The 16,247-nt window shown below is 35.0% G+C and overlaps 1 protein-coding gene across 5 annotated transcripts in view; it reads left to right on the top strand.

Annotated features, from left to right (window-relative positions):
• DIAPH3 (diaphanous related formin 3) overlaps positions 1-16,247 on the top strand; it is a 398,317-nt gene that overhangs the window by 314,151 nt on the left and 67,919 nt on the right. For all 5 annotated transcript variants that reach the window (XM_008059267.1, XM_008059270.1, XM_008059269.1 and 2 more), the window contains one exon: positions 12,964-13,093. In XM_008059267.1, coding sequence (XP_008057458.1) covers positions 12,964-13,093 — 130 coding nt within the window. The remainder of the gene's footprint in view (positions 1-12,963; positions 13,094-16,247) is intronic.

Here is a 16,247-nt window from a genome sequence, read left to right as displayed (position 1 = left end):
ACATAAACATTAATCCTATATATAGATGTTAGACTTTGATTGTCAAACTGATATGCAAACATTTTTATGAAACTTCATGAGCTAAAAGTAGTGCTTTCTTGGATTAGCTAAAGCTTAACTTCATAAGGAATTTTGCATATTTGTCTTTATAAAGGAGGTGTTGAGCACTGTTCTTCACAAATGAAATAATCCATTTCAAGAGGATCTTTCTTTTAGAACCATCCCTCTCTTCCCTCCTCTCCTTCCCTGTCCCCCAGAATATGTATTCTAGCCTCTTAAGGACCTGACCCATTTATGAGACCCCATGGATAAGGTACAAATATACTTTTCATTCACAGTAATGCCACTCCTAATTTAGGTAAAATGAGTAAACACCTAGTTTCTGATGGCTTGAATTTTTAAAAGGATAAACTTAAAATATACAGAAAAATGAAGGATTGCTTATCATTCAAAATCTGTGGATATCACTGGGCTTTAGATTAAAATTGGTTAATAAGCACTTTTAGACTATTTTCTTTTGGGGGGAACCTGCTATTGATTAAATATAAATCCAGATCCTTAGAAGTGTAATCAGCAGATAGTGGATTCTTTTCTGACCAAAATGCTCCACCGGGAAAAGTTTGCATCTGGTTATTGTTGAAGGTGTTTCCCTAAGACGTCTTGTTGGTAAGGCCATGAATTTTTTTCCCCCCCAAGTACGTCGGCATTCTAGGTAAATAATGAACTGACACAGGCATCAAAGTTCAACACCATATTAAAGTATATGGGGTAATTTTGTCTTGTCAACTTAAGAAGCAGACATTACCAATCCACACACAATGGCTATAACATGTGTTTAATAATGTTTACTAATGTCTAACAAGATGTATGATTTCTGAGTAACAAATAATTCTGATCAGTACCGTTGGATAATATAGCTCTTTGTTCTGGGTGATTAAATAGACTGACTTCCTATATTGGCATCATAGATATAAATGTTGAAGGAGTTTACCAAGTATAACAACTAATTTTTATTGGTATTTATGCTGTTATTCTTTGGGGAAATTGCAGGAACAAATAACTATTGATCCCACTTTAAATTTTCCCAAACTGTCTTTGTGTGAAGCTCTGCATTCTCTATGGCAGTAGCATATGTAATGAGTTCATCTCCAAGTTGAAGTTATTAAAGAACACATAGTAATGGGCCTGAGAAGAGGTGGAGGGGGGTGGTTGAAGTCAGGTATTAACAGAGTGGAGGTGGGAGACAAGATTGATTTTTGCCTAAATTTCCTTTTTTCTAGTTCAGGAATTGTGTGTGATCGTCTGAATATTCCTTTTATAAGCACAGGCTAACCAAAAGTAAAATAACTTCACCAAAGCTGTGATGGGGATAATTAAAATAATAGAAGCAACAATAAGCATTGAATTCCCATTTTTATTAATGGCTCCATCAACCTTGGTGAGTCACTTTTCAAAATTGTGGTAGCTTTGTTGGATGGCACTGATTTGCAACCTAGTAGAGTACCCTGTAAGAAATACTAATATTTCAGCCCACACCAGTTCAGTTGACTTAGAATGTGTGGATGTGGAACCTGACTCATGGTATTGTTAAAAGAGCTTCCAGGGTATTTTAGTACCAACCTTTTCTGAGAATCACTTTATCTGTCTTCTGCCCTACTTAAATATCCCAGAATGTAAAATCCCTGATTGGTGGTCTGGAACTAAAACACAAACATTAAAAAAATGAAAACTAACCAACACTAAAACAAAAACACAAAAGAAGCAGCTTTACTTCTTCACTTAAGGATGAGTGGTGAAAATATTTCCCCAAACTGCTGCTTTTCTTTCATGCCAAGCTGAACATTATTCTGGAAATGAAGACTTTGAAAAGGAGTGTGTTTCAGACACATAGCAATGAAATAAGTTGAAGACCTGTGTCCTGAGTCATTTTGCAATTCTCTACCTTGTACAGGTAATTTCAGTGACTGTAAAAGCATGAGATGGAATATTTTTGCCTATCACTGATGGTTTGTATTTTGCATAACTGTCACAGCCACACAGGTTGAGTCATTTTTGTTAAATTTTTATCCTCATGCATCGCTTTTTCCTTTACTCTATGCACTTATTTTTTAAAACTATCTCTGCCAAATAAATCCATTGTTCCATCTGCATTTGGGTATGTTTTAGAGGTTTTTTTTTTCTTTTATCAGATTGGCGAAAATCATACCAGTAAATTTTGGCACCCCGTGAAAGTAAAACTCTCATGGGCCAAAGATTTGCAAATAACAAATGCCTTTTTTATTTTACATGCAGCCAATTAAATCATAGAAATACTGATCTTCAAAGCAATGTGAAATTCTTCAGAATGCTTAACCCCCTTTGACTCATCCATTAACACATTTAATCTATAACATTTTCCAAGAAGTATTTAATTGGCTTTACTCAGCAATGTTTTGGGTAAATTTTTTTCACATCACCTTTGTTTGTTTTTTTCAGTTGCTATTAAGCATTGTAAATAAGAATGATTCTTTAAATAGAATTATAAAAGATAAAGCGGCTTTGCCCAGGCTCAACCAATATGCCACTTGTGTGTCTTCATCATACCACTCTCATAGAAATCATCGCTACTCTGTAAAACCCCTTTCCCCAACACTCAGCCTCTGAGTTGCCCTCAATACTGTACTTACAGATAGCTACCCCATCAGAGGCAGCATCCATGATGACTCTGCCCTACATCCCTGGTTTAGTTCAGTCTCCTTATACATTTTATAAATGAAAAGTAAAAAACTAAATGAATGAGGCTCCATTCCCAGTACTCTAAGAAGCTGTTGCTTACCTCTCCTTTATCAAGGGTCAGCATTGTTTCTACAGTTTTAGGCTCAGAGACAAAGCATGAAACATTATTATCCACATAGTAATACTTAGCCAGTGGTATTTATGGACATTAAAAGGATAATCAAGGAATAGTATTAAAAACACCAGTCCTAAAAATTTGGTAACCAAGATGAAATGGACCTTGATAGATGCAGCCTTCCAAAACTCACATAAGAAAAATTTGATAATTTGAATACATTGAAGTAATTGAATCAATAATCAATAACTTTCCAAAACAGAAAGAACAAGGGTTCGATGATTTCACCCCTTAAATTCTACTAAACATGTAAGAAAGAAATAATACCAATTTTCTAAATCTGTCCAAGTAAATAGAAGCAGAGGAAATACTCATTCTATGAATTCAGGCTGGTTTGACATTTGAAAGTCAGTGTAATCCATCACATCAACAGACAAAAGAAGGAAAATCACATGATCTTCCAAAAGCTGTAGAAAAGGTATTTGACAAAATTCAACACTCATTTATGTTAAAAATTCTCAAAAATTTAGGAATAGAAGGGACCTTCCTTATGTTAAAAGAACATCTACAAAACCCTTGAGCTAGTGTTATGCTTAATAGTTGGAAACTGGATACTTTTCCTCTAAGATCAGAAATGAGGCAAGGATGTCTCCTTCCACCACTCCTATTCAACATTGTACTGGAAGTTCTAGCTAATACAATAAAACAAGAAAAATGAATGAAAGGCATACAGATTGGGAAGGAATATGTAAAACTCTTTGTTCATAGATTAAATTATTGTCTATATAGAAAATCCCCTGAAATTTGACCAATCCCCCTAGGAATTAACAAGCAATTTTAGCAAAGTTTTAGGTTTGAGGTGACATAGTAAAAAAGTTACTTGGTTTTCTCTATATCAGCTTGAACTGTTAGAATTTGAAAATAAAAATGGTATATTATTTTTTAGCACCAAATTTAAAAACGGTGTAGGTATTAATCTAATAAAATACATACAGGATTTGTATGAAAAAGTTAGAAAACTTTTAAAGCAATCAAAGAATATTTAACAAAGAAATAAACAGGTATTTCATGTTCATGAGAGGATGTCTCAACATCAAGATGTCAGTTCTTCTGAACTTGGTCTACAGGTTCATCACAGCCCCAAAGTCCCAACAATTTTTTTATGATAGTAACAAATATTTCAAAGTTTATATGGAAATGCAAAAGACCTGGAATAGCCAACATAGTACTGAAGAGGAACTTAAGTTGGAGGTCGGACACTACCTGACTTCAAGACTAGATAAAGCTACAGTGATCAAGACATTATGGTACTGGGGAGGAAAACCAGTGGAACAGAGTAGAGAGCTGAGAAATGGGCTCACATAAATATCTTCAGCTGATCTTTGACAGTGGAACAAAGGAGAAAGAATAGTCTTTTAAAGAGAAGTGCCTAAACATCTATCTACATAGGGGAAATGTTGACACAGACCTCATTCATACCTTTCTCAAAATTATCTCTAAATGTATCATGGGCCTAAATACAAAATGCAAAACTATACATCATATAGGAGATAACATAAGAGAAAACCTATGTGACCTTGGGTTTGTTGATGACTTTTTTAGGCATGACAGTAAAAGTATGATCTAAGAAAACAAATAGATAACTTGACTTTCATTAAAATTAAAAACTTCTGTGGAAAACAGGAGAATGAAAAACAAATTACAAACTGGGAGAACAATCCTTGCTAAACATATATCTTATAAAGGACTTTGATCTAAAATATATAAAAAGCTCTTAAAACTTAATAATCAGAAAATAAACCCAGTTAAAAATGATCAAAAAATGTGTACAGACACCTCCCAGAGAAGCAGCACAGATAACAAATAAACATATGAAAAGATGCCAAAGGAGTTAAAATGTATTATTCTGGCATATTGAGTGTTTAAGACACTTAAAACACTTAAAAACAGAAGGTACAAAAAGACTACTTTGACTTCCATGCTGTTTCTTTTTTTTAAGAAAAAAAAAAGCAGCAGATGAGATTCTCATGTGAAAGATGACCTTCCTATATGAGTAATATGCAACATTCTATCTTAAAGAATAAAAAGTCAAAACTGAGAGAGTTCTGTACAGACCTTGTTAAAAATAACTCTTATCTTCTTATCTTTCCCACCTAATTCAGTTGCTTCTTCACGACTAATTATTATTTATCTAATCCAGTATGTAAGTAACTGACCCTAACCACTACTTTGGGTCTTCATTTTTTTTTTTATGGCCTTTTTAAAGTTTGCATTACGCTTTTTCCTATTAATCTGTCTTATGTCAGTTTGATTCTTGGGCCCAACTGGTACCCTAAGAGGATGAAGGTGGAGTTTGTCTGTGCCTCCAGTACTCAATGTTATTGCAATTCCTTAACATACTCAATATCAATAGGGAATTGCAAACTAAAGTATTGAGACACTGCTGCATACCTACTAGAATGGCTAAAATCGAAACACTGAAAACACCAAATGTTGGTGAAGAGGTGGTGCAACTCTAGTCACTGCTAGTAGTAATGCAAAAATAGCACATCCACTTTGGAAAATTGGAAGTTACAAAGCTATACACAGAACAAGCCATCCAGTAATCACCCTCCTAGGTGTTTACCCAGTGAGCCAAAAGCATGTCCACACATAACTTTTGCATACAGATGTTTATAGAGTTTTATTCAGAACTGCAAGGAAACAAACTATAGATGTTCTTTAATAGGAGAATGGATAAACAAACTATGGTATATCCAAACAATGGAATATTATTCGGTATTAGAAATAAGTACTCTCTTAAGCCAAGAAAAAGCATGGAGAAACTTTAAATTCAGATTGCTGAGTGGAAGAAGCCAGACTGGAAAGGCTATATATACTGTATGATTCCAAGTATATGATGTTCTGTGAAAGGCAAAATTGTAGAGACAGAAAAAGGATTAGTGGTTGTCAGGGGTTCTGTGGAGATGGGCGAAGGAAGGCATAATTAGGGCATGTAATTTTTTAGGGTGTTGAAACTATTCTATATGATACAGTAGTGGTATGTTTTTCAAAACATATGGAACTATAGAATACAAAGAATGAGCCCTAATGTAAACCATGGGAACTAGTTAATAGTTATGTGTCAACAGGTGTGCCATACTCATGTAAAATGCTTTAAACTGGAGAATTTGCATGTGTAGAGGGAAGATTCTTTCTTCCCTCTTTATTTTATGCTTATTTCTTCTGTAAAGTTAAAACTGCTCTAAAAAACAAAACTTGTTAATTTAAAAAATTAAAGGAAAAATCTTTAAAATGAATATATTTTTCTACTTATTTTAACAATCGAAACATGTTTACTTTCTAAGTATTTACTCCAATTTGTACTAATTGTTCCCATGAAAAATTCTGTCTATTGGATTAAGAAATCTATGTCCAAAATAACAGTATAGTTACATACCTTCGATTGGACAATATTGGACTCCCATGAGTTTTCTGAAACTACCCCAAACAAGAATATGTTTATAATTTTTGACATATGTTACTAAATTGTTTTCCCAGAGGACTTCACTGATTTGCATATGTCTGTCATGGAATAGGAATGTGACAGTTGCACTGCAGTTCTGCTGTGATGAGGTGTTCTTGATTAGGGTGTTTTTATTGGTGGAGGGGCTGATAGAGTTGATTTAAAATATTTTGTATTTTTTTATAGCGTTGATCACCAAACAGCTTAGCATATGTTGTTTTCTCATTGTGTCTTTTCCTTTGCAGATTGTTTATTCCATTTTTTCCCCATTTGCTTGTTGTGTGTATATGTTTGCTAATCTCTAAATATTAACTGAAATTGATAAACTATCCTTTTTATTAAGAACATTGAGCTTTTAAAAATTGTTTATGGAATAAGGGGGCAACATAAACAGAACATTGAACACTAGATGATATGTAATAAGCTAAACTTTTGCTATAATGCAAAAATGCTTTTTATGTAGAAGTTTCTGTGCTCACTGTGATTCTAGGCAAATATGTTAAAAATATAGTACAGAGAAAGTGAGTCTGTAAGGACATGGTAGAAACCAGTTTATTGTAATTATAGAAGTCCACATTATTTAAAGCATTTTGTTGGTCGCTTACTGTTTCAACTTTCATTATCATTTTAAGATGAAAATTAAGCAATTAATATTAACTGGTTTTTTTTAATGTTTAATTTTTTCTCTGCCTGCCCCAACTGTTTTATACATGAGTGCCATAAGTAATTTACCTAATATTTATACTATGGAATATCTAATTCACCTAATATCAATTGGTTTCTATCTTTAAAATCATTATGAAAGTTTTATTATAGTATTAATGGTTATGGGAATGGCATAAGCATCTTGTTTTATTTATTTCAAGATTTTCATTGCCATTCATATGGGGGTGTACCCAGTCTTTTTGAAAATTTTCTTCAGCAGTGATTACTTAAAAATAAACACACACACACAAATGCATATTAGCCGACATTATCCATTCTATGGTGGTAGTTGGTTTCACTAGTGAATTTTTAGCAGCACATTGACTTTTTGAGCTTCCAATCTGAGCAGCTGTGCTATAGTCTTTGTTAGTATGTCTTTACACATCCACTTTCATGTGGATACCTTTGGTTTATTTTTAGAGATGCTATTTGATGTATACACAGTTCACTTTGTCCTGCGCAAGATTTGCTATCAGATATGATGCTATTAGAATACACTTGTGTAAATCCATCGAAGGTTAAACTGTGTAGATATCTCTTCCTTCAACCATATTGGTATAATATTTTGTCAGCAGTAATCTGTTAGAAATATATAAGGACTTGCTGTTTGACTGATATGGTTCAGGTAGAATTTTATTTGTTTTGAAGATAAAACAATGGAAAGAATATTATGAAATGACCCCAGAGTAGGGGGATGACTGTTCTTAGAGGCTTTCCAGGCTAAAATTCATAGGTTGTAGGGATTTAGTATTTTAAATTGCATTAGGGCTCTTTTGTTTTCTTTTTTCTTTTTCTTTTTCTTTTTTTTTTGAGTCAGAGTCTCACTCTGTTGCCCAGACTGGAGTACAGTGGAACAATCATGGCTCATCACAGCCTCCAGCTCTTGGGCACATGAAATCCTCCTGCTTCAACCTTCTGTGTGAGCTGGGGCCACATCCAGGTAATGTTTTAAGTTTTTGTAAACATGAGGTAGTGCTGTTGCCTAAACTGGTCTCAAACTCCTGGACCTAAGAAATCCTCCTGCCTCAGCCTCCTAAAGTGGTGGGATTATAGGCATGAGCCACTGCACCCAACTTTGTTTTCTTACTACCATTTTTGTCCACTGTGTTTGTGAGAATTTTGTTTTTTGTGGTTAGTAATAATATGCTATACTAAATAAAAGTTTTTTAAGAGGAACTATATTTTATAGTGACTAAGAGCTTTGTATTCATGCAGACATGGGTTTAGATATTGCCTCTGCTGGATAGTAGGTATATGATCGATGTAAGCTATATGATCTTTCTAAATTTCTATTTTCTTCTCTTAATTAAGGATATAATACTAGTTTCTTCCTCATAGGGATGACGTATGTTTTAAGAACTTAACATACATTCTATTATTTGGCTAGACCCTGTCTTATAGTAAGTGCCTAACAAGAATTGCTGTTGTCATTCTCAACATTAACATCATTCACAGAATGGGGTTTTCTAGAATGTTTATGGGACCCTTACACGATTCTTAGAATTTTGTCATGTCTCTGTTCACTAAGTAGATGATTTTTATCTACAACATCTAAAAAAGCCCATACTGTTTTGGTATATACTTAGATTACAGGAACATAATAATAGGGATGGGGTTTCCTAATTTGACAACGTTCTTAAGATATAAGTTTCATTATTTAAAAAGGGTTTTTGGTATTTTTGGATTAACAAGAAGAAATTATTATTTTAAAGATATGTTTCATTATTTAAAAAGGCTTCTTGTTTTTTTTGGATTAACAAGAAAAATTATTATTTTAAAGATTTTTCTTCTGTGTGACTAAAATTATGGAATATTCTTTAAATGTTATCCAAATTTGTGCTGAAAATATATTCCAAAAATATTCCAAACCTTGCTACAAGGGAGTTTTACTACAGACTGACAACAACGCCATGATTTATTACAAGATCTGCTTTTAACATTATTTTGTCTAGAATGAACAGACTGGTTGGAGAAACTCCATCCATCTTTTTGTTTGTTTGACATTTATGCCACATTAAATGTACCTTAAGGAAACAATACATAAATAAGAAATCCTATCTAATAGTGATGATTATTCATCAGTAAGATAAATCTCTTGACAATAACACAAAAGGAATTCTGTCATGCAATGTCTTTAAATTTAAATAAAACTATTTTTAACCTGACCAAATTTTTAAAGCAAATATTTTAGTTTTATTTTTTCCCCAAGATTTAGCATTCCAAGGTGAGCTTGAGTTGCTCTTCGTCGTCAACAGAATTAGCACTATCTCCCAAACTTTACATGGTCTAGCTCCATTACTGATTATGAGATGAGTAGGTATGAGCCATTGTGATATGAGTAGAAATAGAATATGCCTTTCTTAGTGGTTATTGTTTATTGAGCACATTAAAATATTGAACCAGAAGATAAAGATATAATCCATTTTGTGCTTTCATGCTTTTGAAAGGTTCACTTTTTTTAAAAAAGTGATTTGGGAGAAGGGAGGGAGAGAATAGAGTAACTGAGGCAGGAAGAATACCTTGACAGCTTTGTGAAATTTTTCTTGAGGATGTTAGAACATTAATAAAGAATCTCTGCCCTGGAGTTTAGAGCTGCGCAGTAGTTTGTAAATGAGGCAACAAAATGCTTCTTATCTGAACCTCTCATTTATTAGGCTTAACTTCCGATTTATTTGGAAGTTTAAGCAATGTTTTCAGTCTCAGTTGTTAAATACAGATTTGAGGATGAGGGACGAATTGTGCTTTCATTTACTATTCAGCAAATATTCTTTTTAATCTTAGATTTACCAATATGCTGCTTGCACAGCAATTGATGTTTTCGATAAGGCAGTCCATGATAGCACCTTTCTCCCTATGTTAGTGTTCCTTTATAGCTGTTTCTGAATAACTTGGATCTGTGTTTACTTGAGGACTTAACATTTATTACATTGTTAGGTGCTACAAACTCCATGGCATTCCAGGGTTCTAAGTCTGAATTCTTGTTGCTTATGATTAACAATCAAGATTGATCCAGTTGGTTGTTGTTCTATCATAGAGATGTCTTGATATATTATATTAATCCTGGCAGTTGCTGGTTGTTTAGCTACATCACAAATTCTACTGGAAAATGCTTAACAGACTTTACAAAAAACTGAATCCCATAGAAAGATTCCAGCTGACCGAAGCACTCAGAAATAATTCTGAACTGATGTTTCTTCATTTTAATATACTAGTTTTTTAAAATTAGATTTCACTGTGTCTACTAACTCTTACAACTACTGTAATGTATACTTAGTATTTTGGAATAGAAAGTAAATTTGAAGTTCCCTTTCTATGTTCAGTTCCATTTTCTTATTTTGCCTGTGTGAAAACTAAGGTCCAGTAACTTGCTCAAGGCTATTAATTAGTCAAGGCATGCTTTAACATTGCCAGGTCTCCCAGGTTACTATTAATGGCAATTTGTCTAGCTAGTTGGAATAGAGTCATATTTTTGAAGTGTACTCTTTGAAAACAGTCTGCTCAGTGTTGTGAAATTTATATTCTTTTTTAACATGTTACCAAATAATGGATTAAATGTTCATACTCAGTCTGTTTTTAAAGTGCCAGGAACGTTGTTTGAGCTCTATGTTGAGTAGGTTAGCATAGCATTTGAACATATTACATACATAATCATGTGAAGGTGATGCTTTCAAGGTGAATAGGACAGTGTTTCTAGGGTTCTGATAATTTTTACATCAATAAATAGTATATTAATATGTGTGATAGCACAGAAATCTCTAATTCTTACAGTACAAGATGTTAACAGTTATTTAGTATTTTTAATATTTAGTGCTGTGGAATTTTAGAAAATATTAGTTATGACTATTTATCTAGGAACTTATTTTAAAGTAGGAAATTGTTGGAAACACAAGTTAATAAGGCTGTACTCAGTTAAGTATGCCATGAATTTCTTGCTCTAAATTAATTCTGGTAGAGAAGAGTGATTTTTAAAAATCTGTTGTCTGTGTGTCTGCTCATAATGATTATCAAATGGTAGGGAATGCCACCAAATTATCTGTGTTCATACCAGTTTGCCTGCCTAGTACTCCCTACCCACAATCATTACACAAAACCCAACCCAACACCTGTCGTTGCTCAGGTTTTAGCCAAACCATCTCTGATTGCATTTCTTGACCATTTCAGATTGTGATTAGTCCACCCTGATCATCTTCTCAAGCCTGTGTCTCCTTTTCTTTCATCCTACATGCCTGTTTAGGCTCATCTGGTCAACTAAATAACTTTGGGAGTCGGGCTCAGTGGCTCAGCCTGTAATCCCGCACCTTGGGAGGCTGAGGTGAGTGGATTGCCTGAGCCCGCGGGTTTGTGACCCGCCTGGGCAACTTGGCGATACCTCATCTCTACAATAAATCAAAAAATTAGCCGGGCTGGTAGCGTGCACCTGTATTTCCAGCTACTCAGAAGACTGAGGCAGAAGGATTGCCGGAGCCCAGCAGGTCGAGGCTGCGGTGGCCGGGAGCGGCCACTGCACTCCAGTCTGGGCGACAGAGTGAGACTCCAACTCACAAACAAAAACCAAAAAACAAACAAAAATAAAAATAAATAACTTTGGGAGCAAAGAACTCACAAATTGGTTCCCTACCATCAGTTTATTCCTCTAAGGTCTTACCCATTTTTCTCAAAAGTATCCTTTGAAGGATAAAAAGTTGGTTCGTGGGGAACAAAAATGGATGTCTTATCTCTTCCTGGTTTAGGTGTAAAATATAGATATGCATGCAGTTTATAAACATAAATGCAGTACCTTTGTGGTTTTGAAATTTCATAGGTGCAATTAGGAAAAAAATGCCTAAGAAGCTCCTTGGGTGACAATCATGACAAAATAATGAAAGTGCTGCTCTACACCTAAATAGGTCTATGTTTTCTCAGGATATTTCCACCTGGATACTTCCTAAGAGTTTCAGACACACCTTGTCTGAAGCTGAAACAATCTTCTTTATCTACCCACCAAATCTGCTTCTCACCCTCTCTGGCCTTGTCTGTTAACAGTTCCGCCTGGGTTTCCGGCCCAATTGGTTCCCTTATCCCCATTTCCAAGACACAGCCTGGATTACCTATTGTAGCAGCTTTTACAATTGCTCTTCATGATTCTGTCATTACCCTTGCTCTACGCTAGAGGGAGGGTTCTAAAATGTCAACCTCATTATCTCTCAAACAGGTCCCTCGCTTCAGGGTCACAACTCCACTTCCATGGCATGGCGCCTCTGCCCTTCTGCTTTCTGGCCTTTTCAGGTTTAGCTTTCTGCTGTCCTGACTCGCATTCCCTTTTACCTGCAGCCTCCAGCCTTTTAACCTGTGTACCCTATGTCATCTACGACCTGTTCCAGATTGGCTCTGTGTATACTTTGGAATGATCTCCTTCCCTTCTGTAACGCCACACAACTTCGTTTCTTTGACGGTTCGGTTCTGATGTCATGCACGTCCTCCTGGATGCATTTTGTGATTGTTTTTTACTATACTATTTGTTATATCAGGGCAAATATATATTTTCATTTTTGTAACTAAACAGCTTTTTGAGGAAAGACTTTTATTTGTTGTTACATCTCCAACTACTATATTATCTAGTAGGCATTCTATGAGTACATGCCAAATTGTGAATTGATAAATGCCCCAGGGTTGTCGTAAATACTACTCTTATATAGACTTTCCACTTACTCTATTTTCCTAGCCATTTTACCATATTTTTCCCAATTAAACATAGTGTGTTAGAATGGATTGTTTATTCCCTTTTATAACAAATATTAATAATTTTGCTTGTTTTTTAAAAATAGAATTAACTAATTTTAAAACTCTTTTATTTCTTAACTACAAAAAACAGTATAAACATTATTCAAGTGTGCAGACTATTATAATATTTATGACTGTTTTCTGTCTCTCTCATTCTCTTTAGCTAAAGGACACGAAATCAGTAGATCAGAAAACAACACTACTTCACTTTTTGGCAGAAATATGTGAAGAAAAGTACCCTGATATCCTGAGTTTTGTGGATGATTTGGAACATTTAGACAAAGCTAGTAAAGGTTTGTGCTTTTATAAGAAACATTTCATTGCCCTGGTCTTCACTTCTTAAAGACGGATAATAATGCCTTTTATTTGTACCTATTTTCTACTTGGTCATTGTTTTTTTTTTGAGTTGGAGTCTCACTCTGTCACCCAGACTGGAGTGCAGTGGCCGCTCTAAGCCACTGCAGCCTCGACTGCTGGGCTCCGGCGATCCTTCCGCCTCAGCCTTCCAAGTAGCTGGAACTACAGGCATGCGCTACCACACCCAGCTAATTTTTGATTTATTGTAGAGATGAGGTCTTGTCAAGTTGCCCAGGCGGATCTCGAACCCTCAGGCTCAGGCAATCCACTCACCTCGGCCTCCCAAAGTGCTGGGATTACAGGCTGAGCCTCCGAGCCCGGCCGGTCATTGTTTTTTTATACAGAAACAGTTATAGAACATTTATTTTATGAATTGTCATGACTGGAGAGCTATGAGTTTAATTTGTTTCTTGGATAATGAAGCCTTATGTTTTCAAACCCATTGTTTTGAAGTTTGAACCTTATGGGTACCTATGAGCCCCCACCCTCTGCTGCTAACACTGCCACTGTGGCTTGGGCAATGCTCCCTTGAATCAGTGCCATTTGTAAGCACTGAGTGGCTATTATGTCCCTGAGTCTAGGACCAGCGATCAGTGTCCCCTTCTGCTTATTCCAAATCTATCTCTGTCCACATTGTAAATGGAGTTTTCTTCCTTTGTCCACTATAGTAGACACCAAAGTGCCAGAGTTTCAACTCAACCCCTTCCTAATGCCCAAGTTTCTAACCTGGCTTCAGTCCCACTGTGGGCTTAGATCTGGTTGTAAAGGGTCATAGAAAGGAGAGAACCTATTATTAATACTTGGTAATAATGTGATTTAAATATGATTTTTTGAACACCTTAAGAATCTACTTTCCTCTTATAATTCACATTGATTCTATGGAAATTATTTGACTCCAAACAACCAATTTATAAAAACATTTTGGAAGACAGTTCATCTGAAATGCTGGAGTATCTATTTTTTTTTTGTTTACTACTGATCATTAGTAATGTCAGATTATTTGTATACTCTCTTATTTTAATGCTGGAATTTCTCAACTTCCAGAAGGATATTTTAATTTTTTTCCATATTAGAGTGAATATTTCGTCTTTTAAAAAAAAACCACTTTTTTCATTCCCTTTAAATTGCTCTTCTTCTATGAAATAGAGATTATAGCACTTTATGGACAAAAAAGTATGCTTAAATGAGATTTTTTTTAAACTTTGTCCTGAGGTGTACATTTCTTTGAAGTATATATTTTATACAGCCTGTCTGGACTTTTAAGGCCAAAAATAAGTGTTTTTCTTAACTTTTCACTACTAAATCCTAATGTTCTAGTGATATTGACGTACTTACTTTGCCCCATCCTACCTTAAAATGTCCTTCATAAGAATATTGTTCATGGCTGGGCTTGGTGGCTCAGCCTGTAATCCCAGCACTTTGGGGAGGCCGAGATGAGTGGATTGCCTGAATCCGCAGGTTCAAGACCAGTCCGGGCAACTTGACGAGACCTCGTCTCTACAATAAATAAAAAACTTAGCTGGCCCTGGTGGTGTGCACCTGTAGTTCCAGCTACTTGGAAAGCTGAGGTAGAAGATTCACTGGAGTCCAGCAAGTTGATGCTGGGGTGACTCTGAGCATGCCACTGCATTCCAGCCTGAGCGATGGAGTGAGACTCCAACTCAAAACAAAAAAAGAATATTGTTCATATGTATAGTTATAGAGGTTTTAATGGAATTTAAGAAGAGAAATTAATTGAAATTATCTTCTTGTTTTAAATCACATGAGATAGGGAAAAAGAGTATTGAACTGAATGGGAGAAAACATTAAAAATAACTCAGTGGCCAGGCATGGTGGCTCACGCCCATAATCTCAACACTTTGGGAGACTGAGGCAAGAGGATTACTTGACTTCAGGAGTTCAAGATTGGCCTGAGCAACACAGTGAGACTTCATCTCTACAAAAAATAAAAAAATTAGCCGGGCATGATGGTGTGCACCTGTAGTCCCAGCTACTCAGGAGGCTGAGACAGAAGGATCGCCTGAGCCCAGGAGATCGGGGCTGTGGTGAGCCATGATTGTGCCACTGCACTCCAGCCTGGGCAAGAGAGTGAGACCCCAACTCATAACAAAAACAAAAGCAAAAAAACAATGGTATTAAAATAGCTTTTAACTGATTGGTTTATTAACTCGGGGGAAATCAATTTCCTAAAAATGAGAATTCTGAAATTTTGTAATATTTGAGCACAGGGAATAAAAAACAATTGAAAATGAGTGCTTTTGATGAAAGTTAAGTTTGATAAGTGACAGGGTAGTGCATGAAAAAGTGGTACAAAGTGCCTTGAAATACAGAGGGAGTTTTTTTTTTCCCCCATAGGAGTAAGGTGGTTGAAGTTAATAGCTTATATAAATAAGGACTTTAACACGAATTTAATCAGTGCAAGCATTTTTGTATAATGACAGTTTGTAAATCTGACCAGTTAATTATCTTTCATTCTAATTCTAAAACTGAACAGTAAGCTGGAACATACTTCTCTTTAGATGTAGTTTTTTTTTGTAGAGTTTTTTAAAACGGTTTTTGATGCAACTTAAGTTGTTGAAGTATCTGTGTTGACTCAATTGATTATATTTAAAATTCTATATAAATATTATATTTTGCTTCTTAAAAGTATTTAACTTTTAAAAGGACTTGCATTTGTAACTTGGTTTACTTCTTCTGTTTCTTTGTTTTTGTTTTTTTGGTGTTTCAGAGAGATATTCTGGGACCTTGGGAATTTCTAGTTTCCATCTCAGAAGCTGGCATGTGTGTCTGGTCAGCAGATATTTCATATTTAAGTAGCGAACTTTATATTTAAAGTAGAAAAGCCATCACTGAGTTTTTTTATAGTGTGGGTGATTGTTGAACATAATTTTTTATGATTATGTTACCCTATTAATGAATGAGATTTTGGAAGATAATGTAATGTTTTGGGTGAAATAAGTCTGTGTTTGTTTTGAGGAGTTTTAGTGCTCTTATTAAACATCTTATATATCATCATTTAAAAGTTTCCAGATTTGAAATCTCCTCAGTGAGCTATCACAGGAATTAAAAAGTACTTTTATTTTTGAGACA

This window comes from Carlito syrichta, unplaced genomic scaffold (genome assembly GCF_000164805.1).
Source record: "Carlito syrichta isolate Samal-C Ts95f unplaced genomic scaffold, Tarsius_syrichta-2.0.1 Scaffold303985, whole genome shotgun sequence".
In the NCBI taxonomy this organism is placed as follows: Eukaryota; Metazoa; Chordata; class Mammalia; order Primates; family Tarsiidae; genus Carlito; species Carlito syrichta.
The sequence above is the reverse complement of the archived record's forward strand: the minus strand, read 5'-3'. Positions and strand labels throughout refer to the sequence as shown.